The sequence below is a fragment of the Drosophila subpulchrella genome, unplaced genomic scaffold (genome assembly GCF_014743375.2).
Source record: "Drosophila subpulchrella strain 33 F10 #4 breed RU33 unplaced genomic scaffold, RU_Dsub_v1.1 Primary Assembly Seq420, whole genome shotgun sequence".
NCBI lineage: Eukaryota > Metazoa > Arthropoda > Insecta > Diptera > Drosophilidae > Drosophila > Drosophila subpulchrella.
The window spans coordinates 850,173-874,402 of record NW_023665636.1 but is presented as its reverse complement, the minus strand read 5'-3'; the positions used below and the strand labels follow the sequence as shown (position 1 = coordinate 874,402).

The following is a 24,230-nucleotide window of genomic DNA, read 5'->3' as shown; positions in this document are numbered from 1 at the left end:
GTAAACAAAGCAAAAGTGACGGAAAAATGGATTACATTTGGTGACTATCGGTGACCTAGCCAAGCGCTCCCACCCAACCATGGGTGCCCTCGATGTGCTGCAGGGCACCACCCATTCTCAGTCGGCAGGAGCCCCCTCCTCGCGACTACGGGGGTTCCATCTCCCCCACTGGGAAAGATTACTCACACATTGTGTGTATTACAAAGGTTTTAATAAATATGCACATATATGTGAGATGAAAATAAAAGCCGTGTTTTGCTGCTTCATTGCGTGTATTTAATTTTAATGGTTTTAAGAAAGTCATTACATATTTTATATGAATTTGAGATCGTTCATACAGATAAAGGAACTGGTAATTCAGTCGTTAATAGTTCAGTCTTCAGTTACAAATATGAAAGTAACAAATGCTTATAATTATTACAAGTGAATGCGTCTTCAATAACTAGGTCTTACAACATGCTTAAAAATATGATAATGAAATTTTGTCTCCAATGACTAGTATTAAATAAAAAAAAAGAATGAATGAAATTGAGCATGTGAATTATAAAAAAGGTAAATATAACTTATTGTGATTTGTTAATATGCTTGTAATAAGAGTGCAAAAATAGTAAACTGTCAATAGATGTTGGTCCCAACCTATTCCGCTTTTCAGTAATGACATTGCCTGCTAATGAAAATACTCTTTCAGCCGGTGCACTACTTGCAGGTATTGAAAGAAACTTCAATGCCACCTTTGACAGAAGAGGGTAACGGTTTTCATTTACTATCCACCACTGCAGTACATCGAAATCATGACTTAAAATAACCCTTTCTCTAGAATATTGTTCTATTTCTTCTATTGGGGATTCTCTAGAGTTCTTATTAACTAATGTTGGGAAAAAAATTCTGGTTTTGAAACAGATCTTATGCTTGGTGACGGCTCTGATAAAGTGGACATTTCTGTGCAGGACGTATAAGGACTAGAAACATGGGTTGTGTCACTTTCTTTTGCTGTTTAATGTCGGCCAGGTCTGTATCCTGCATATGTGCAGCCGGGGGATACAAAAAAAACGCCACCTTGTGCCATATGGTCAAATTTGCTGTCCATATGCCAACAACATTTGTTTTTATTGTTTCTTTTAATGTTGCAATTGATGAGATGTCTGATATATTTGGCTCGCATAGCACACAAATTTTTGTAATTGAAGGCAGCACAAAACAAATTGAAGGCGAGCTGCAAGTTTGAAGTTCTTTAAAAATCCTTTCGAAGGATTCCAGCAACCCAACTAACATTTTTTATGTTGACCTATTGACATCCATCAATCTTTCGGCCCCTTTCTCGCTTAATATATTGTAGACAGCCACCCAATTATCGTCGATAGATTTCAGCATTGCGTAGTTTGAGTTCCACCTTGTTGGGCATGAACTCTTTAGAGATGTGTTTAACTTATGCTGCAAATTTGCTTTTTTGAAGTACCTAACAATTTTTTTGCATGTCGTCACTGTTTCGATTAGATCCGTTGTTTCTGAAAATGATTGTTCTAAACAATTGTTTAAAAGATGACTGCTGCAGTTAGGCCTGATGTTGTTTTCTAATGCTTTTATCATGTTGCTTCCCCTATCTGTTACAAATATGATCTCGTCAATGTTATCAATATTAAATTTTGAGAAGACTTTTTTAATTTTAGTTAAAATGTTTTCTCCGCTGCTTTTCTCTGATTCCATTGACTTAAGGCCCAAAATTAAATCACAAAGAACATTGTTTTTAAGATACCTTTTCTTATTAGTTCTCTTAGGTCCGGCTCATTAAGATGGCCGAAACGTTCATGCCATTCTTTGATGCTGTTTTGCTTACCTGCAGCGATCTGGCTGCATTCGTGTTTTTCTTCTATCTGGTACAAGTCCAATTTGCGATGAGCGGTGAACACTATTTCTCCTCCTGTAGCTCTAATTATTTCAGCTTTCTCCTTTTTAAAAACAATATTGAAGCCGTGATCACATATTTTTGAGACCGATAAGAGATTGGTCCTTAAATCCGGCACATAGAGCGTGTTCTTCAGGCTGGCGGTGAACTTTTTGTTTGGCGAGAACTGCACGGATCCATATCCTTTTATGTCTGTAGCCTCATCATTTGCCAGTTTGAGCTTCGGGCCTTCTGCAGGCTCAAGATTCACGAACATATTTTGTTGTGAGCACATGTGTGACGTTGCTCCAGAGTCTAGACACCAGTTACTGCAATCACTGCTTGTATGATAAGCTGCGTTGATGTACATGCTATCATTCTGGATCTTTATTGGCTTCGACCTGCACTCAGCTGCACGGTGACCGACTTTTAAGCAGTTGTAACATTTAAACTTAAACTTTTGATTAATGCTTAATTCTTTCTGTTTTTCGCCTCGTATTCGTCTAATAACTTTATTTTAAGTGCCTCCGTTAAGATTAGGTTTTCCTGCGTTTCAATCGCGATTCGAAACTGTATCAGGGATACTGTACAGTAGCAAAATGGTTAACAGATCGTCAATATTCATGAGATCAACTTCTTTTATTTTGTCTACTAAATCGGAAAACATATATATGTGGCTTCTCATGTCTCCGCCTGCATTCATTTTTAGTAGGATCAGGGATTTCAACAGTGCGGCTTTACGGGCTGGCCCTGTAGACTGGTAAGTGCTATGCAGCTTCTTCCAGACATCGTTTGAAGTTTCGCAGTTTTTTGTATGCCCTAGTTCCGATGTTGACATGGCCAAAATGAGATCGGACTTAGCCTTTGCATCTTCGTTTATCCACTGCGTGTCGTTTGCTTCGGGTTTTAAATGCGTCCCGTTCACATACTTCCACGAGTCGTTCTTGACTAACAAGGCCTGCACTTGTATTTTCCAGGTGTCGAAATTATCTTTGCCCAAGGGCTCTATGCGTATACTAGCAATACTCATTTTTCTTTAAATTTAGCGTTTAGTTTTGCTACACAAGCACCTATTTCACGAAGCCACACATGCAACGAACACTCTTCTTTTTTTTCTATCACCAATTTGACGCCTTCTGTTTGCGTTTAGTTTTGCTACACAAGCAAATTTTTTTCACGGAGCTACACAAGCAACGAACACTCTTCTTTTCTCGATCGCCAATTAGACGCCTTCAGTCTCGTCCCCAGAAGTCTCAAATTCTTGCACATGCATATGTATGTGTAAGTATGTGCGCGTCGGCAATTTCACCACAAATTGAAATTTGCCTTTTTAATCTCTCTATTTGTTCAATATCTTTCTGCTAACTATTTTCTGGCGCAGTGAGAGCGTGCTGGGCCCATACACTGTTGTAATTTAGCTTGAGTTGTGAATAATAGTTTTATTTAGAATAATTGATACAGAGATTAAGTTTTGCACATTCGTTGGCGATAGCGGTGGGCAGAGAAAGAGAAAGACAATCGTTAGAGAGGTTACATTATACAAAGACTTTACTATCGATAGTTCGGTATACGATATGTGAATGCAGATCAATACGGTGCCAATTGCATTTCCAATAGAAAGCTTATTTTATTTTATTTTTATATATATATACTTTTTTTTATATACTTATACTTTTCTTTAAATTTAAAGGAGAATCTTGCATAAAAAAAACCGAATATTAATGTTATACACTGTATGCAAGTACTTACTTAAGACTGAATTATAATAAATTAAATATCCTTAGATGCACAAATTCAATATGATTATTTAAAAAATATTTTAACTGAGGAAGATTTAAAGGAAGCCGTTCCACCTTAGGGTCCTTGTTTGAGATTTCGAGAGAAGCTGCTGTCTTGGAGAAAATCAATAGTAAGTCATTTCTGAAGTTTAAACATGTATTAAATATTTATGAATGCAGCTTGGCACAAACATAGAAAATTCGAAGGAGACGCCGCCTAATTTGTATTACAAGGCAAAGCAGGTGCTAGGCAAAGGCTTGGGCACCTTATTGGCGGAGACCAATAAAGGGAGAGCTATTTTGGATCAAGGAAAAAAACAGATGTCTTTAAGCCAGGATATGAAGAACGATCTTATAAGCATTATCCTTGAGGAGATCTTCTCAACAGGGATAACTATCAAATATGCCGATTTTAGTCTGTTGCTGGACGAAATTTGCTGTCACTTACCTGGCGAAGAGAAATGCAAGGTAAAATTTAATTGAAGAGCTTTTAATATTGATTTTTACTGATATTTTTAATCAATATTATAGGATTACTACTACATTTCCCGAGACGGAAAAAAAATCCATCGGGCAAACTGTATTCCAAATACAAAAATCTAAGATCAAGGATCAAGCTAAATCTAGCACAAAATGAGTTGCTTGAAAAGGATGAAGATTTGGAAAACCAAACCCCTAAAGTCCCAGAATCGGATCGTATCGCACTTTCGCTGAAGCTTTCTCTTAATAGAGATGGTGACAATTGGGACTTAGTGTGTCCATACAAAATTAAATTCTAATTGAATTCTAAGTCTTATATAAGGCTGAAGTATGTATAACTTATGTATGTATTATTTCCTTTTTAAGTTTCCAGAATTATACTACAATAAGAATCAACAAACTCAATGATGCGATACATTAAAACAATAAAATAAGACAAAAATAAAATAAAACCAGTTTTTTATTTCTGCAAACCTAATGCCTTCTGAATTGAAGAACTATAAGTTCTTATGTAAAGAACTTTTTCGGCTGGAATATGGAATTTCAAACTCTTTAGTGGAGCTTGATTTGTTCTTATTATAAGACCAAGTTATGTTAAAGTTAATGCATTTGAATACTTAAAAGGAGTACATACTGTTCTTGAGTGTAGTATGAATAATTCTTTTCTGAAGACTAAGTCCAGTTTAAAATGAGAATTATATATTTTTGATGCAAGGTGCATATCATCTTGACATAAGCATTGGGCATGGTTCATTTAAGAACATTTTAGACCTGTTTTAAGAATAAATATGGCTATTTTACGGACTTAATTATATTTCATTTTAGTACAATTCATACTTGATTTGAAAATTCTTAAACTAAATTAAAGTACAATTCATACTAAAATAAAGTTGTATTAAACTTAAATAAAGAAGATTTCTTACTTATATCAAGTAGAACACAATCTTAATTTCGACCAAAAATGTTCTCAAATTAAGAATGCCGGTTTAAGTGTTACGAACTGCTTTTTTCGGTGGCAGTGCCGCTAGCTTAGTCTTTTCTCAGGCAGAGTACCCCTAATGCCACAGCTCGCAACATAAAATCGATAACTTCACGGTCTCACATTACTAAACTATCGGTCATCACTAAGACAAAAACGTAAACAAAGCAAAAGTGACGGAAAAATGGATTACATTTGGTGACTATCGGTGACCTAGCCAAGCGCTCCCACCCAACCATGGGTGTCCTCGATGTGCTGCAGGGCACCACCCATTCTCAGTCGGCAGGAGCCCCCTCCTCGCGACTACGGGGGTTCCATCTCCCCCACTGGGAAAGATTACTCACACATTGTGTGTATTACAAAGGTTTTAATAAATATCGTAAGTACAATCGTTTATATACATGCTCCTCTTAACAGATCTATCCTTCCTCAGCCTTTAAGACCGAAACCTGGCCGCCGTCTTCAACATTTACGCGGTCAAAGCAGAGGATTGGTTTTGCTGGAAAGGGTACAGGCGCCGCGGAAACTATGCTCTACCAGTCATGTATTGGTAGAGCTCGCATGGAAACGCGGCCCTCAAAGGAACATACGCGATGCGTATGTGTATGGTCACCTAATCCTGAGGAGCTCCAAGGGAAAAGAAGGGACAGGCCAAAAAGGTACGTAACTGCACTGTAAGCTATACCATTTAAAACTAATGCTCGCGCCCTTTTTAATTTTAGGCAAACAACGAGGACAAATAAGGCTCTCGGGACTAACTCCGGATAAATTCACAAATAGGGAAGTAGATATCAATATATATATAATAAAGGTACACATGTATTTAAATTTTCCTAAATTTCAGCCACTATTGGGCCGGGCCTGGAGGCAATGATAGCCCGGGCGGAAGACTTCTTGCCGGAGGCCAGCAGCGATCCGGATCTCCACACAGGAAAAAGGCGCTCTCCGGTGAGTTGTGCAATGGCAGTCCGAGATTCGGCTGCCAGACAAAATGGCGATATTTCTCAGCGCCGTGATGCGACCGCTGGAAGTTCCCGTGATGAGGAGGACGCGGCACACTAAAACGGACTCACCGGGAAATTCTTGATGTTGTCGGCGTCGACTGTGAAAGGCTTCTCTTGCTGGTCGTTGATACGGGTCGAACGGACACCGTTTGCTGGGCAGCCAAGTCGGACTGGCAGGTATGGCGAAGTCGCGCAGATGTCAGCAGAACTCCAAATAAATATTCCGGGGCCCTTTGTATTGGGACCCCGGCTGCCTTTATAAATTATAAATATTAAACACTGAACTACTATCTAACATTAACCTCACTCACTTATTAATTTTAAGCACAAAGACAAATTTGTAGTTTCCCGTCTAGCTGCATCTACCTGGCTGGACAGTATGGCCGCGACTATCTCGACATATGCTGATCATCGTTCATACCCCCCGCCATATTACATGGCCTCTCTCAAATTGGGTCATTGGATACATGGTCCATTTAAAGTAATCCCAGAGCGAACCGGGATTAATCTTCAAATGGCCAGATCGCCCGCCAGACTCATCCCGCTGCTGCAACTATCGCCCTATCGACCTAACCTATCGATAAAGTCCCTCCCATCCGACTCCAACTGCAACATAAGAACAAATCGTTCTTGAAATGAAAAAAACAAGCCCATTTCGTACCTGTCGAAGTTTTGTGACCATTTGGGATTGAAACAAGCCCAATGTGCTTGGTTTCTTCTTTGAGTGTAGTTCTGAAATTCGAATTTAATTTTATCAAAATCGGACGACTATATCATATAGCTGCCATAGGAACGATCGTAAAATCGGTAGGAAAATAATATGAAACAAATTATAGCTTCGGTGTTTTTTAACATATTACCTTCTTTCTTTGGAAATAACATTTTTTAATAAGTTTTGAGTTTCGAAATACATTTGATCAAAATCGGAAGACTATATCATATAGCTGCTATAGCATATAGCTTCGGTGTTTTTTAACATATAACCTCATACGCTTGGAAATAACATTTTTTAGTTAATTCTAAATTTTAATTTATCAAAATTTGACGACTATATCATATAGCTGCCATAGGAAAGATCGCAAAATTGGTTGGAAAATAATATGAAACAAATTATAGCTTCGGTGTTTTTCAACATATAACTTCCTACGCTTGGAAATAACATTTTTTAATTAGTTCTTATTTCGAATTTAATTTATCAAAATCGGAAGACTATATCATATAGCTGCCATAGGAACGATCGTAAAATCGGTGGTGTTTTTTTTGGAAATAACATTTTTTAATTAATTCTGAATTCGGAATTTGGTTTTATCAAAATCGGAAGATTATATCATATAGCTGCCAAAGGAACGATCGTAAAATTGGTGGGAAAATAATATGTAACAAATTATAGCTTCGGTGTTTTTTAACATATAACCTCCTACGCTTGGAAATAACATTTTTTAATTAGTTCTGAGTTTCGAATTTAATTTTATCAAAATCGGAAGACTATATCATATAGCTCCCATAGGAACGATCGTAAGATGTTGGGAAAATAATATGAAACAAATTATAGCTTCGGTGTTTCTTAACATTGTAACGAACTGATTTTTATGGTCTGCTCGCTACGAGATTCGTGCGGCTAGCTCAGTTATTGTGTGTTCGTCCCACCAAATTTATATTAACGTGACCGCCCAGTAGCTCAGTGAGAAAGCACAGAATTCACGGGTTCGTATTGGGTTTATTGTGGGTATATTATTACAAGTGTCTTAGTCGCTTGGTTGGCCTTGACTCGTTGCTTGTGACCCTCGGTACGTCCGATGGTCCTGATTGACTTGACGACCTCTCGCCTTTGAAGACTCGGTGCTCCAGTCCTGTAGCTCTCTGAAGATACTCGCAGCTCCCTGAAGATCCTCGCAGCTCCCTGAAGATACTCGCAGCTCCCTGAAGACGCTCGCTCGCTGATCGCTTCGCACGCGTGACTTGGTGACTGCTGGTAACGACTCGGACTCGCGAGGGGGTCAGCCGTACGGGCTTAGGGAAGCGTCACCGTTCTCAGACTAGGGTGAACAGAAGCTGCGCTCTCCAGGATCGCTCCTTTCGACACACCGCCGCCTGTCCCTTGCTCTGTCCCGGATGGTCCCACTGGGGTTTCTGCTCAGCCCGCGCGGACAGTCAAGGCGGTAACGCCAGGAAGCTGCCTCACGCTTTACTTCGCTTCCACGCCTAGTGTAAACGAACGTTCCACCCTAGCCTCACCCTTTTGCTTTTGGTCCTGGACGTTTCCGCGTGGCTTTTGGTACTCGGGGTTCGGGCACGCCGCTCCGGGACCTCGCAAGTCGAATCTGTAGGGCTCTCCTGGACAATTCCACTCGAGACCGTACCGATCGACCGCTCTCCCTTCTGGCTTGTTATATTTGGGGTTCGGGCACGCCGCTCCGGGACCTCGCAAGTCCAATCTGTAGGGCTCTCCTGGACAATTCCACTCGAGACCGTACCGATCGACCGCTCTCCCTTCTGGCTGGTTATACTCTCTCCAGGCGTAACGCCAGGACTTTGTGGATAAAGTTAAACGACCGCCTTGACCTAGCCGTGTGACGCCCTCTGGATCTCAGCTACCTGCGTCTCAATTCGGAGATTCCTGGTATCCCAATCCCGAACGTCTCGACGTAGCAATCTTGCTCCTTGTAGGCTCCCACGGCGTTGTTTCCCTGGCGACTCGACTTGCTGTTGCTCCCTTGTAGATTATCGGGTTGTTTGATTGTTCCCTTTGGTATCTGATTGATCTTGACGGTTTGACTCCTTGTGATCGACTGATCCAGCTGCCAGCGCTCTGCGGCCTTATATAGGGCCTCCGGGAACCGTTATTTCCCTTTTGCGCACGGCCCGCTGGATCTCTCCACTCTGGGTCCAAAGTCCGTGCGTCCTGGATGACCCACTTGTCGTTCCCGTACCGCTTCCAATCGATGCTCCGCCCACTGCTGCCATCCCGCTGATTCCCGTGATGCTTGTGGCACGCCTGTGTGCCGCTCCACCGCCGAGATGTGGCACTTCCTCTCCCGGTCCAAAGTTCACGGGAGAGTCCAAAGTCCGATGGAGTCCCGTTACCCGCTTTTGCACACGGCACTCTTGCCTTGGCCGCGAAGTCTCCACTCTCTCTCGATCTCCATCCTCGGTCTCCAAACTCTCTCGCTCTCCTTCATTGGTCTCCAAACTCTCTCGCTCTCCTTCGTTGGTCTCCAAACTCTCTCGCTCTCCTCGCCGCGCCGTTACTACGCGAATTCGCCGCGTATCTGGCAAGCGGCCGGCCATCTGCTGCTGTTTCTATTTGTGGGGAGTTATTCAACTCCTCACATTCCCCCCTTACTTCGGGAAACATTTTAAACTTGTTCCTACTCTCCGGCGTTTTCTTGTTTATCCTAGCCTTCGAGTCCCTGTGATTCCCGCGGCGCTCCCTCGTTGCTCCCTCGATGCTCCCACGACGCTTTTAACTCCGTTTAGTTTCTACAGCGCTGGTCATCCTCCTCGTTGCAATTTGAATCTCCCGCGCCGATATCTTTCCTGACTCCACTGGGACATCGATACTCGTGTGCTATCGATCCCCAGCTCGCTGCTCATCGCTGCGTTCTACTCCTTTCATTTGCTTCCTCCGCCTGGTCACACCATTCGTGTGTGATCGATGTGCGATATCGATATCGACGGTGCGGCGTTGCCACCTGCTCGTTGCGATACTTCCACCTTTGGCCGATATTACCATTTGACGTGTACCCATCGATCGCACTTTCATCTAGTGCCAATCGATCGCCTATCGAGGCGCCCCCTTCCCTGGCCCATGGTGATTTTGCAACTTTCTAGGTAAGTTTTCGCATTTCTTTAAAATTTATTTCCTCTCATCCTTTTCTTTCCTTCCGGCCTTCACTCGTCAGCCTGATCATCGCGCATGAGTCGCTGGAAGGTGCTATTGACGCCATCGCCGACTGCGCCCCAGGCTTCAGACTCCACGCTGTCTTGGCGTTCTCCTCCTCCACAAGGCACAACTGGCCAGCACAGCTGGCGCACATCCTCACCGCCGGTCATTAGGGATTACATGATCGTATCGATGGCCTCGTTTTCCAATCGCAGAGTGAACATCTCAGGGGACACCGACATACCCCACACCTTGCTCCGATTGCCCTCCAGCTGCTGTTCCAGTGGCGATTCCGGCTGCGGTTCTACCAATTTTGACACCGTCTGCAGGATGAACCGATTGCTGAACATCGTGTTGCCCAATGCTCCAGCCGTTCCACCTCCTCGGCGTCATCGTGAGTGGGCGGGGCGTGGTCGAGGCGCTGCTGGCGCTGGCAGAGGCTTGTGGCAGAGACGTCGCTTACCTCGTGGATCGCAATTTCCGCGGGGCACATCGACCGGCAGTGGGCGATAATCAAGTTTTTATTTCCTTCGGCCTCCCCTTCTTCCTACGGATCTACGGATCTACGGTACAGCTCTCTGATCTGTGCCGTCTTCCCCCTTCCCTGGCAGACTGTTGATGCGTGTTTTTCTTCCCTCCAATCAGTCCCAATCGAGTCGTTGGACGCTCTGGTTTGCTCCCCTTGTGTTCTTGACGTTCTCCTGATGTCCTTTATGTGTTTCATTGCGCCTTTGTAGATGCCCTGTAGTATCCTTGGAGATATCCTTGGAATTTGTTCGTAGTATCCTTTGGGCATCCTTGGAGGTATCCTTGGACTCCTTTCGTAGTATCCTTTGGGCATCCTTGGGGGTATCTTTGGACTCCTTTCGTAGTATCCTTTGGGCATCCTTGGAGGTATCCTTGTGATCCTTTCGTAGTGTCCTTTGGTCATCCTTGGAGGTATCCTTGGACACCCTTCGTAGTATCCTTTGGCCATCCTTGGAGGTATCCTTGGACACCCTTCGTAGTATCCTTTGGGATTCTTTAATGTTGTTTTGCATCTGTTGTGTCTGCTTGCTGTAGCCGCTCGCCTGTGTTTTCCGTTTGTTGCTGTTTCAGCTCGCTTACGTGGATGGTCCGCTCTTTCTTTGTATTTATGTGTCTTATTTTGCAGATTACTGGTGACGCAAAACCTATGACTTGGTAAGGTCCGTCGTATCTTGGGGCCAATTTTGCTGCGAACCCCTCGGCCGCTTTTGATAAATGGTGTTCCTTGGCCCACACGACGTCACCCACCTTTGGCGTCCATTGCCTCCTTCTTAGGTTATAATGCCTAGCCTGGTCCTGGGATGCTTTCTCCAGGTTCCGCCTTACAATCTCGAAGATTTCCCTGAGTTTGTTAGCATTCTCTTCCGGGGTCTCTGTCGGTCGTCCGGTCCCTACGGTTTCTCTGTCGTATAGGGCGCTCGGTAGTCTTGGTTCTCTGCCTTGGGTAATGAACGACGGTGTGTAACCTGTGGATTCTGAAACGCTCGTGTTTACTGCCAGCATGATTTCTGGCCATTTTTCGTCCCAGTCTCTTTGGTTCTGCCCTGCGAACTGCGCAATCATTGTTTTCACCGTCCTATTGGCTCTCTCAGTCGGGTTCTCCTGTGGTGTGTATGGAGCTGTGAACTGTTGCCTGGCTCCCATTTCGGCCAGGAAACTCTTGAAGGTTTTGCTGGTAAACTGGACTCCGTTGTCCGTTATGACTATTTTGGGGACCCCATACCTCGCGATTATGCGTTCTTTAAAAGCTTTCTTTAGGGATTCGGCCGTCGCGCTTCGCAGCGGCACCAACTCAGTCCACTTGGAGAACCTGTCTATCAATACCAGCAGCATTTGGTTGCCGTGTTTCGAACGCGGCAGGGGTCCGACGAAGTCCGCACATACCGTAGCCCATGGTTCTTCTGGCACCTGCGTAAGCATTTTCCCAGCCATTTGCATCTGATTCGGCTTGAACCTCATGCATGTCTCGCATACTCGCACGTGGGCTCGGGCGTCTCTGTGCATTCCTGGCCAGTAGTACCGGGCTGCCAGACGTGCTATTGTCTTTCGGCTTCCTACATGGCCAGCCGCCGGTGAGTCGTGGTTCTCCTTCAGCACCGTTTCCCGTAGAGCTTTCGGGACGCACATCTTCCATGTTGCAACATCTTCGCTGCCCGCTCTATGAGGTATATTCCTGTACAGGGTGTTACCCTCCATCACGTAGTCTGGATACTTTTGCGGCTGGGTCCTTATCTTTTCGCGCATTTCCAGAATCCAGCTGCATGCTGCAGAAGCTTCCGCCGCCGACGTCTCCTTGATCCCTCGAAGCGTTTCCGGCAGTGGCTGCCTTGACAAAGCGTCTGCCACCACGTTGAGTTGCCCTTTCCTGTACGCTATTTCGAAGTCGTACTGCTGCAACTCCAGGGCCCATCTGGCGATCCTCCCTGAAGGGCTCTCTATGCTGTTGAGCCACTTCAGTGCCATGTGGTCGGTTACTACTTTAAAGTGGTAACCTTCCAGATACGGCTTGAGCTTTCGGATTGCCCAGACGATTGCCAAGCACTCCTTCTCGGTTGTTGAGTAATTCTTCTCAGCGCCGTTGAGCGTTCGGCTTGAGTAGGAGATTACCTTTTCGCCTCGTTCAGTTTCCTGGGTCAAGATTGCCCCGATGCCGTAGTCGCTTGCGTCAGTTTGCAAGATGAATGGTTTGTCGAAGTCCGGGCATGCCAGTACGGGGTCTGCGACGAGTCTTGCCTTCACCTCTTCGAACGCCGTCTGATGTTCCTGTGTCCACACCCATTTATTTCCCTTGCGTAGCAGATCGTTGAGAGGTTTGACTATTTTTGCGAAGTCAGGTACAAACCGGCGGTACCATGATGCTACACCCAGGTACTGTCGGAGCTCTCTTACTGTCGATGGTGGTTCTAGTTCGGCGATGGCTGCTACCTTTTCCGGATCCGTGCCTATTCCTTCGCTAGTCACTCGATGACCGAGATATAACAGCTCTTTCTTGAAAAATTGACACTTCTCCGGGTGTAATCTCAGATTTGCCTCCTTTAGTCGTCGGAAAACTTCCTTTAGGTTGGCCTTATGTTCTTCCAGCGAGCGCCCGATCACTATGATGTCGTCCTGGTAAGCAAATGCGTGCGGCGACATTTCTGGGCCGATCACCCGGTCCAGCACCCGTTGAAAAGTCGCAGACGCCGAATGAAGTCCGAATGGCATTACTTTCCATTGGAATAAACCTTTCCCCGGCACTGTAAACGCCGTATACTGCCTGCTGTCCGCTTTCAGTGGGATTTGCCAGTACCCATCCTTTAGGTCCAAGCTGCTGATGTACCGTGCTTCCCTTAGTTGGTCGAGAATATAATTTATTCGTGGCATCGGGTAGGCATCCTTTACAGATTTGGCGTTTATTTGCCTAAAGTCGACGCACAGTCTCCATTTGCCCGTCTTTTTTCTAACCATCACGATGGGAGAACTGTATGGGCTTGTTGAGTGTTCTATGTATCCCATTTGGAGAAGCTCGTCCACCTTCGCATTGATCTCCCCTTGAACTTTCGGATTCTTGGGATAGTATCGCTGCTTTATTGGTTTGTCGTCTTTCATCGTGATCTGATGCTCTGCCATGTTTGATGTTCCCTTCATGCTGCTGAAAGTCGATAGCTCTGCCTCCAGGAATTTCGTCGTGTCGTCATCTTCGCTTGCCCGTTGTACGACTGCCACCGACAACATTTCCTCGAGCCATCCCTTGTGACGATTCCTGGCCGGTATTATCACTTCGTGTCCAGCGCACTTAATTTCGGTACCGACTTGTGTTAGAAAATTCCATCCCAACACCAATGAATCCACTACTCCTGGTAGTATCAGCAGGCTCATGCTCAGTCGCTTGTTCCCGAACGCAATTTCCACCTCCAGCTGCTCATCGATTCCGCCACATCTTCCGTCTGCCAACCTAACTTGCCGTCGTATCCTCGTAATCTTTCCGAGGGCAGCCAGGTCGTCCGCCAGCTCCTTGCTTATAAAGCTTGCTGTTGCCCCGGTGTCGATTGTGGCCTTGTATGTGCCCCCACCAATCGTCACCGCTGCGGACAACTGCTGCTCCTCCTCGATCAGCTTTCCCGTTAGTTTGGAGAGGTAGCATCTTGCGACCCCCGCTCGCCTCTCTGCGGCTGAGATCGCTGGGCATTTCCCGCCTGCTGGCAGCATTCAACGCTCCTGACGCCTACTCTCCCGCACACCCAGCAGAACAACAGGCGTTGGTGCCGACATCCCCGCGCCCAGTGTCCATGACCGCCGCACTTTCGGCAGGCCTCCTGGGGGTCTGTGATGTGTGTCGTTTCACGAGGCCTTTGTGTTGTACTTGGTGGCCTCCAAACATTGTTTGCTGGTTGCATCTGTTGCTGTTGTGGTGGTGTCCATTGGCCTCCGCGTGGTGCTCCTGTTGCCTGCTGCCGTGGTACTCGGTTAGGTGGCGACCATTGGTCGTTTCCCCGCGTCTCCTGGATTCCTGTCTCTTCGCATCTTCTGCATGTTACCTGCGCTGGCGATGACGACTTGTTCTTCGAGAATTTGTTTTCTTGCGCGAACGCTTCCCGCTCCTTTTCGAGTTCTTCATACTCGTCAGCTAATATCATCAGCGTGTCCAGGTCCGACACTTTATATGCCCTTAGGAAGATCCTTAGACTGGGGGTGCAGTTCTCCTTGATGATTCTTAGGGTCTCTATAGTGGAGTAATTAAGTGACCTCACCATCGTCTGCATGTCGATCATGTAGTCTTTGAACGACTCGCTGAAGCCCTGCTTCCGTTGCCTGACCTGATCCGCCAGCCTGGTGAAGAAGTCTCTCGGTAGAAAGTATGTGTGGAAACTATCTATGAACTCCGCCCAGGTTTTCCATTGTTTGTTGTTGGCGATGAACCACTTCAACGCCCTTCCCTTCAGTAATTCAGGCATCGCTCGGGGAATCATGTCTAACTCCAAGCCGTATGTGTTGGCGGACCATTCCACCTGCTCCAGGAACTCGAACGGTTTTTCCGCCCCGTCGAACCTGAACGACCATTCGCGGACCTGTTTAGCGATCCTTGCATAGTCTGATTGATTGGGTCTCGAGATCAGCGCTGTTGTTTTCCTGTCTTGGCTTGATTCTCTCCTGTTTGCCTCCTTTTGTAGGTTGTCAACGCTCAGGCTTGCCACTAAGTTGTCCCCTTCGACGGTTGTTAACGTGATGCTGGGGCCGGCTTTGTCGTGGTATGTGGCTTCCAAATCGGCCCAGATGTCAACGAGTTGTGGGTCATTATCCGTTTCTGAGTAATACTCGGATAATGCTTTTCTCATGTCCTCTAATCTGCCGTCCAGGGTGACATTAAGCCTCTGTGCGACATTGGCGAAATCCTCCTTTTTAAGTCGGTAGATCCACTTCTTCCCCATTCTGTTTAAATTGCTTTCACTGCTGGGACAATCACGTTGGGCGCCAGATGTAACGAACTGATTTTTATGGTCTGCTCGCTACGAGATTCGTGCGGCTAGCTCAGTTATTGTGTGTTCGTCCCACCAAATTTATATTAACGTGACCGCCCAGTAGCTCAGTGAGAAAGCACAGAATTCACGGGTTCGTATTGGGTTTATTGTGGGTATATTATTACAAGTGTCTTAGTCGCTTGGTTGGCCTTGACTCGTTGCTTGTGACCCTCGGTACGTCCGATGGTCCTGATTGACTTGACGACCTCTCGCCTTTGAAGACTCGGTGCTCCAGTCCTGTAGCTCTCTGAAGATACTCGCAGCTCCCTGAAGATCCTCGCAGCTCCCTGAAGATACTCGCAGCTCCCTGAAGACGCTCGCTGCTCCCTGAAGACGCTCGCTCGCTGATCGCTTCGCACGCGTGACTTGGTGACTGCTGGTAACGACTCGGACTCGCGAGGGGGTCAGCCGTACGGGCTTAGGGAAGCGTCACCGTTCTCAGACTAGGGTGAACAGAAGCTGCGCTCTCCAGGATCGCTCCTTTCGACACACCGCCGCCTGTCCCTTGCTCTGTCCCGGATGGTCCCACTGGGGTTTCTGCTCAGCCCGCGCGGACAGTCAAGGCGGTAACGCCAGGAAGCTGCCTCACGCTTTACTTCGCTTCCACGCCTAGTGTAAACGAACGTTCCACCCTAGCCTCACCCTTTTGCTTTTGGTCCTGGACGTTTCCGCGTGGCTTTTGGTACTCGGGGTTCGGGCACGCCGCTCCGGGACCTCGCAAGTCGAATCTGTAGGGCTCTCCTGGACAATTCCACTCGAGACCGTACCGATCGACCGCTCCCCTTCTGGCTTGTTATATTTGGGGTTCGGGCACGCCGCTCCGGGACCTCGCAAGTCCAATCTGTAGGGCTCTCCTGGACAATTCCACTCGAGACCGTACCGATCGACCGCTCTCCCTTCTAGCTGGTTATACTCTCTCCAGGCGTAACGCCAGGACTTTGTGGATAAAGTTAAACGACCGCCTTGACCTAGCCGTGTGACGCCCTCTGGATCTCAGCTACCTGCGTCTCAATTCGGAGATTCCTGGTATCCCAATCCCGAACGTCTCGACGTAGCAATCTTGCTCCTTGTAGGCTCCCACGGCGTTGTTTCCCTGGCGACTCGACTTGCTGTTGCTCCCTTGTAGATTATCGGGTTGTTTGATTGTTCCCTTTGGTATCTGATTGATCTTGACGGTTTGACTCCTTGTGATCGACTGATCCAGCTGCCAGCGCTCTGCGGCCTTATATAGGGCCTCCGGGAACCGTTATTTCCCTTTTGCGCACGGCCCGCTGGATCTCTCCACTCTGGGTCCAAAGTCCGTGCGTCCTGGATGACCCACTTGTCGTTCCCGTACCGCTTCCAATCGATGCTCCGCCCACTGCTGCCATCCCGCTGATTCCCGTGATGCTTGTGGCACGCCTGTGTGCCGCTCCACCGCCGAGATGTGGCACTTCCTCTCCCGGTCCAAAGTTCACGGGAGAGTCTAAAGTCCGATGGAGTCCCGTTACCCGCTTTTGCACACGGCACTCTTGCCTTGGCCGCGAAGTCTCCACTCTCTCTCGATCTCCATCCTCGGTCTCCAAACTCTCTCGCTCTCCTTCATTGGTCTCCAAACTCTCTCGCTCTCCTTCGTTGGTCTCCAAACTCTCTCGCTCTCCTCGCCGCGCCGTTACTACGCGAATTCGCCGCGTATCTGGCAAGCGGCCGGCCATCTGCTGCTGTTTCTATTTGTGGGGAGTTATTCAACTCCTCACAACATATAACCTCCTACGCTTGAAACTAACATTTTTTAATTAGTTCTGAGTTTCGTATTTAATTTTATCAAAATCGGACGACTTTATCATATAGCTGCCATAGGAACGATCGTAAAATGGTGGGAAAATAATATGAAACAAATTATAGCTTCGGTGTTTTTTAACATATAACCTCCTACGCTTGGAAATAACATTTGTTAATTAATTCTGAATTTTGAATTTCATTTTATTAAAATCGGAAGACTATATCATATAGCTGCCATAGGGACGATCGTTAAATTGGTGGGAAAATAATATGTAACAAGTTATAGCTTCGGTGTTTTTAAACATATAACCTCCTACGCTTGGAAATAACATTTTTTAATTAGTTTTGAATTTCGAATTAAATTGCATCAAAATCGGACGACTATATCATATAGCTGCCATAGGATCGGTGGGAAAATAGTATGAAACAAATTATAGCTTCGGTGTTTTTATACCCTTGCAGAGGGTATAATGGTTTCAGTCAGAAGATTGCAACGCCGTGAATGAGATGTTTTCGACCCCATATAGTATATATATTATTGATCAGCGTCATTAGACGAGTCGATCTAGCTATGTCCGTCTATTCGTCTGTCTGTCCGTTTCTACGCAAACTTGTCTCTCAGTTTTAAAGCTATCGGGCTGAAACTTCCCAAATGTCTTATATCTTTTGCAGGTAGTATATAAGTCGGAACCAGCCGGATCGGACAACTATATCGTATAGCTCCCATAGGAATAATTGGAAGATAAAAAATTTAAAAAATGATATCTTTGGTGTCTTTTAACATATTACCTCCTTTCCTTGGAAATAACATTTTTTAATAAGTTTTGAGTTTCGAAATAAATTTTATAAAAATCTGAAGACTTTATCATATAGCTGCCATAGGAACGTGGTGAAGAATAAAAACGTTTTATTTCCCAATTTGAGTGGACTGTATTTCAATAAATAAGTTTATCACATTTCTTGTGTGTCCGATGCTTTCCGTTGTAGTCTTAACACTAAGTCCTAAAAAATCTCTAAAGTGTGACGCAGCACCAAAATATACTAAAAGGGAAAGTTAGTATTTCATATACCAAAAGAAAATAAGATTCAAAATTAAATAACGGATGTAATGCGTTCATCAACATCCCGGCCAGCCCTGAAACAATGTTTCAGAACTAGGCAGTACAGCTAACTTGGTGATGGGTCGGGTCATCTCTCCAGTAGACGTCTTAAGTTTTACAGCGCGTACAAGTCCATCTGGTCCAGGATGAGCTTCCACTACACGGGCTAGTATCCAAGCTGCTGGAGGGAGATTTGAGTCTTTGACGAGGACTACAGTGTCTACAGCGATGTTGCGTTCTTTGTTGCTCCACTTTTGACGTTGCTGCAGGGATGTTAACTACTCTTAGTGCCGGCGTTACAAAACCCTTGATACATCGATTGCAAGTGCTGCCAATAGTCCAGACGATTGATCGGCAAATGAGTCAGATCTCCCTCTGGAGCAGTTGTGAATGGGCGCCCAATTAAAAAATGGGCCGGAGACAAGTAGGTAAGGTCAGTGTCAGGTGTATAGCATAATGGTCGCGAGTTCACCACTGCACTGATCTGAGCAATCAGAGTTTGCATTTGTTCAAAGGTTAGAACAGTTTTTCCCACAACTCGACGCAGATGTAGTTTGACGGTACGTACTGGTGACTCCCACTTTCCTCCCCAATGTGGCGAATGAGGAGGTATAAAACTCCACTTAATTCCATCATTGGCCAGCGATTGTGTTAGATTGCGTTGATGCTCCTGCGAAGATAAAAATTTCTGCATCTCATCTAATGGCCGTTTGGCGCCAACAAAATTCGTCCCGTTGTCGCTGAAGATCTGTGAGCATTTTCCTCGAAGGGACATGAAACGCCGAAGACATGCCAGGAATGTGTCTGTGCTAAGATAAGTGGCCAGTTCCAAATGTATGGCTGATGTTACAAGGCAAACAAAGAGGCATATGTAGCCCTTAGTTTTTCGGGGATTGCGCCCTCTCCTTTCCTTTAGTATAAATGGACCAGCGTAGTCACAGCCTGAGTGCTGGAAGGGTAAAGCTGCTGTTATACGGATGCCTGGTAGAGCGGCCATGAATTGGTGCTCCGTGAGTTTACGTTGGTGGAAACATTTGATGCAATTGTGAACCAGATTTCTTATCAGGTTACGCGCACCAAAGATCCAGTACTTTTGACGAGCAATTACAAAAAGTCCAGAAACTTCTGCATGAAGATTTGTCGTATGCTCGTGTTCCAAAATCATTCTTGTGATGCGGTTCGACTTCGGAAGCAGTATTGGGTGTTTTACATCAGCTGGTAATTGTGAGTTGTCCAGTCGTCCACCAACTCGAAGAAGGCCATCCTTGCAGATAATCGGCGAGAGCTTCAGCAATTGGGAGCGGCTGTGAAGTGGCTTGTTTTCCGTCAGTAGTTTGCGGTCTTCCATGAAATATTTCTGAGCCTTTTGTAGGCAAAGAATGCGAGCAGCCTGAATCTCCTCAAATGTGAGCATCTTCCCATTTGCCAGCGTTGCAGATTTAACCAGCTTTGTCCAGGACGAGACGCGTTGAATCAAAGTTTCTATTGTTGACAATGAGCTGCTTTCCTGTGCGGTTAATGCGGTGGTCTTCACTTCTTCTTTTCCATGGTTTTCTAAAAGGGAAGAACAGAACTTTTTACAGGTCAACTTTACCGCTAGCGTTTCTGGATCTTGCAGCCATGAAGGTCCCATCCACCATAAGTCGAAATGGAGAAGGTCCGAAGCAAGCATTCCTCGTGTGGCGCAGTCCGCCGGATTCTCCTTTGTGTTCACATGATGCCATGCGTTGCGCGGTAAGGCTTCGAGTATTTCTGAGGTTCTATTGGCTACAAATGTTTAAAGCTTAGATGGTGGATGTGAAAGCCAAGCCAAGATTATGGTTGAGTCACACCATGCATGTACTTTAATGTCCTTGTGTTGTAGTGCAGCCTTGACTGATAAGAACAGTCGGCTTAGTAGCAAAGCGCCACACAGTTCGAGACGCGCTAGAGACTGCTGCTTCAGCGGAGCAACTCTGGTTTTTCCTGCTATGAGTGAAACAGATACGGTGCCATCTGCTCGCACCACTCTGCTATAGATGACTGCGGAATATGCCTTGATGGATGCATCTGAAAATCCATGCAGTTCGATGTGATCTTCATTGTTTTGGACAAACCGTGGCAGGCGTAGATCTCGAAGGATGTGTAGGTCGTTACGGCATTTATTCCACCAGTCCGCAATTTTCGAAGGAAGCTCCGTGTCCCAGCCGAGATCGAGTAGCCACAATTCTTGGAACAGAATCTTAAACTGCACTACTACTAGCGACAGAATACCCAGCGGGTCAAAAATGCGTGCCACATCTGACAGCACTTGACGTTTGGTGTTGTCCGGATTTGTTGTAAGGCAAACTTTGTAGGATTTGCTGTAGAATTGGATCCTTTGCCTTGTACTTCGGTTGTAGCGAGAGATGTGTCAGCGACACGAGATGAATTGGAAACCCATTTACCAAGTTCAATGCCTGCACATTTCATCAACTGGATCAACTCATTTTGACTGCGAATGTGCTCCTCCTCGGTGTGTGCTCCGGTCAGTACGTCGTCCACATAAAACTGCTCCTTCAAGATCTTTGCAGCGGTAGGAAAGTCGTGTTGATGGTCGTAAGCTAACTGATCCAGGACCCTCACTGCCAAAAATGGTGCGCAGGATGTGCCGTATGTTACCGTGGACAGTTCATAGTGTTTAATAGGAGTCGCTTCATCTTCTCTCCAAACGATTCGCTGATAGCCACAATGGTTGGCAGCCACCCAGATTTTTCGATACATTTTCACAATATCTGCTGAGAAGACGAACTTGAACATTCTGAAACGCATACAAATTGAGAAAAGATTCCGTAGAATGCTGGGTCCAATGTGCAGAGCTTCGTTTAAGGACCGTCCGTTCGTGTCCTTGAATGAACCGTCAAATACGACCCGTAATTTTTGAGTAATTACAGGATGATGTGGCAAGTAAAAGCTCGGCTTTTTGTCACTGTCTTCTGGCGATAGTTCTCGCATGTGGCCCAACTGAAGATAATCTCGCATAAATTGCACATACTGTGAATGCAGATTGGGGTCTTTCTTTAGGCGGCGTTCTACACCCCTGAATCTTGTTAGCGCTCCTTGTAATGTATCCGAAAACTGTTCCTCGAAAACTGTTCGACGATGTAACGCCCCTTAGAGTCCCGAGAGTGCGTCTTCACAAAGTGTTGTTCAACTTCATCGTCCTCTGGTTTCCCATGGAATTCCTGATTGACATCCTCCAGCACCCAAAAGCGCCTTAGCGATGCGTCAATGTCAATAGCCGTGTGCATTGTTGTTGTAGATGAACATCCGGTAGTAACGATAGATGTTATGACCCATCCAAATATGGTCGAAATGGCGATGATGTTGCCTTGGTTGTCGAACATCTTTTGACCGGTAAACACGGTCCAAACGTGGTCGCTGCCCAGGAGTATATCAACTGGCGCCAACGACTGATAGTCAGAATCAGCAAGCTCAAAGCCAGCGAATGCCTTGAGTGCTGAGGCGGCGATATCGTGTCTTGCCAACGTGGAGGTGCTGAGTACCTGAGCACGTACCTTCATTGTATGATCTCAGATCCTTGACTGCAAGTCCAGTGTCCTGCAGCCTCTGGTTGTCTCAGCCTTGATTGACGAGATTCCGGTCACCAAAATTCGTGACGGAGAGCATGCCAGTCCGAGTGCCTGTACGCACCGCTCGGAGATGAACGACAGTTCCGAACCACTGTCCAAAAGCACCCGGCAGGTAGTGTGCAATCCTGTTGCGTTTTTGACAAACACTAGAGCTGTTGGCAATGCACTTTTTTGTAGCCCTTGTGGCTGTGTTGCTGTTGTTGAACCGTGGCACAAGGATTCAGCTGTGGGAGAAACTTGCGCCCGTGCGATATGGCTGATGGTGACCGTAGCATCTTCGGGAGCGTTTGGAATGTGCCTTTCATCATCTCGTGAGTGTGTCGAAGTGACAGCGGCTTGCGAATTAAGAATATCAGCATGTAACAGAGAGTGGTGACGATTATGGCAAAACTTGCATGTGAATTTGGATTCACACTTTCGCGACATATGCCCAGACTTAAGGCAGTTAAAGCACTGTTATTTTGCCTTAACAAATGTGCGTCTCTGCTCGATTGTCAATTCATCAAACTTTGAGCAGTCGTAGATCTTGTCCTCCTTGGAGTTACACTTCACACAAGTGTTTGCTTCCATTGAGACTAAAGCGTGTGATGATCGCTTGGCCTTGCCATGTTGTGGGCCAACCTTGAAGTCTATGTCTGCCTCACTTTTGCTGAGCTCGAATTCCTCACAACGTCGGTCTAAAAACTTGAGTAGATCATCCACAGACGGAGATTCCAGATCCCGGCTTCGTTCGATCCATTTGCGACGGGTTTCAGCATCGATCTTGGCTAGGATGAAGTGTATAATCCAGCAGTCCCTATTAGTTTGCCCTTCTGCATCCAGGCCGCGTACAATTTCGGTGGCTCCGTCCGTCACCTTGCGCAGAACTGTTACATCTGCTTTGGCGGTCGAAGGTAAGTTTACAAATGTATCCAGCAGAGTGTTAACAATGTGACGTGGTCTATTGTACCGATCAGTTAGGCAAGTCCAAGCAGCCTTGTAAGCTGCATCCGTTATTGGCATATGTCGTATCAAGTCAGCTGCTTCTCCAGTGATGTACGTTTTCAAGTAGTGCAACTTTTGTACTGCTGTCGAATGCTGCTTGCTATGGATCGTACTCTCGAAGATGTTTTTAAAGGCTGGCCACTCCTTGTAGTCGCCAGTGAATAGCTTGATGTGGATTTTTGGCAGTTCATTATGCATTTGCTGCCGAGTTTGTCCTTAAAAGCGCTGCTTGTTGCTCAGCCAAACGCTTATTGAGCTGCTGTTGTTGTTCCAGAAAACGAACTAGGTTTTCGTTTCCCACTACTGATGCCATTGATGCGGCCTCATCAGGGTTGCCAGGTTGTCTGAAGTTGTTGCCTTCTCTTTCATTCTCCTGAGATTCTTCACATGTGCGTATGAGGTTGCGAAATAATGAGATCGCTTGTAAGTACTTGTCCTCGTACCTTTCGTTGTCGATGGCTGGATCGACGTACCCTTCCTCTTCGTCGAAAAGGGCCATTTGGTCGCTTATGGACTCAAATTCTTTCCATACGATGTTGAGCCTTTCCAATGAAACTTGTATTTCATCAAGCTCCCATTTTGATCCCGCACGTGGATCTTGAGACGCCGTTAGCAAACGCGTAATGCTTGCCTTCGCACGACTTCTAGCTGCCTTCAAAAGTTTAAGCTGATTCATGTTTATCAGTAACTAAATTTGGCTAGAAGGACCAAAGATATGGTGTAGAATAAAAACGTTTTATTTCCCAATTTGAGTGGACTGTATTTCAATTAATAAATTTATCACATTTCTTGTGTGTCCGATGCTTTCCGTTGTAGTCATAACAATAAGTCCTAAAAAATCTCTAAAGTGTGACGCAGCACCAAAATATACTTAAGGCAAAAGTTAGTATTTCATATACCAAAAGACAATAAGATTCAAAATTAAATAACGGATGTAATGCGTTCATCAACAGAACGATCGTAAAATTGGTGGGAAAATACTATGAAACAAATTATAGCTTCGGTGTTCCTTAACATATAACCTTTTACGCTTGGAAATAACATTTTTTAATTAGTTCTGAATTTCGAATTTAATTTTATCAAAATCGGACGACTATATCATATAGCTGCCATAGGAGCGATCGTAAAATCGGTGGGAAAATAATATGAAACACATTATAGCTTCGGTGTTTTTTAACATATAACCTTCTATGCTTGGAAATAACATTTTTTAATTAGTTTTGAATTTCGAATTTAATTTTAT

At 45.6% G+C, this 24,230-nt stretch overlaps 2 protein-coding genes across 2 annotated transcripts; both read left to right on the top strand.

Moving 5' to 3' along the window:
* Window positions 1-5,265: 5,265 nt before the first annotated feature.
* Window positions 5,266-6,424, top strand: LOC119562315. The gene is made up of 4 exons (XM_037875474.1): window positions 5,266-5,498; window positions 5,553-5,778; window positions 5,842-5,903; window positions 5,964-6,424. Exons 1-4 carry the CDS (start codon window positions 5,370-5,372, stop codon window positions 5,991-5,993), a joined length of 447 nt encoding a protein of 148 aa, XP_037731402.1. The 5' UTR covers window positions 5,266-5,369; the 3' UTR covers window positions 5,994-6,424.
* Window positions 6,425-9,893: 3,469 nt separating this feature from the next.
* On the top strand, window positions 9,894-10,644 carry LOC119562320. Its single transcript, XM_037875479.1, has 2 exons — window positions 9,894-9,954; window positions 10,026-10,644. The coding sequence occupies exon 2, from the start codon at window positions 10,040-10,042 to the stop codon at window positions 10,517-10,519; it is 480 nt and encodes a 159-aa protein (XP_037731407.1). The 5' UTR covers window positions 9,894-9,954; window positions 10,026-10,039; the 3' UTR covers window positions 10,520-10,644.
* Window positions 10,645-24,230: the final 13,586 nt, after the last annotated feature.

Coding starts and splice junctions, on each gene's coding strand:
- LOC119562320 (XM_037875479.1), top strand. CDS start 10,040: ATGAGTCGCTGGAAGGTGCTATTGACGCCATCGCCGACTGCGCCCCAG.
- LOC119562315 (XM_037875474.1), top strand. CDS start 5,370: ATGTGCTGCAGGGCACCACCCATTCTCAGTCGGCAGGAGCCCCCTCCT. Junction 5,499..5,552: donor CAAAGGTTTTAATAAATATC/GTAAGTACAATC, acceptor ATCCTTCCTCAG/CCTTTAAGACCGAAACCTGG. Junction 5,904..5,963: donor ATAAATTCACAAATAGGGAA/GTAGATATCAAT, acceptor CCTAAATTTCAG/CCACTATTGGGCCGGGCCTG.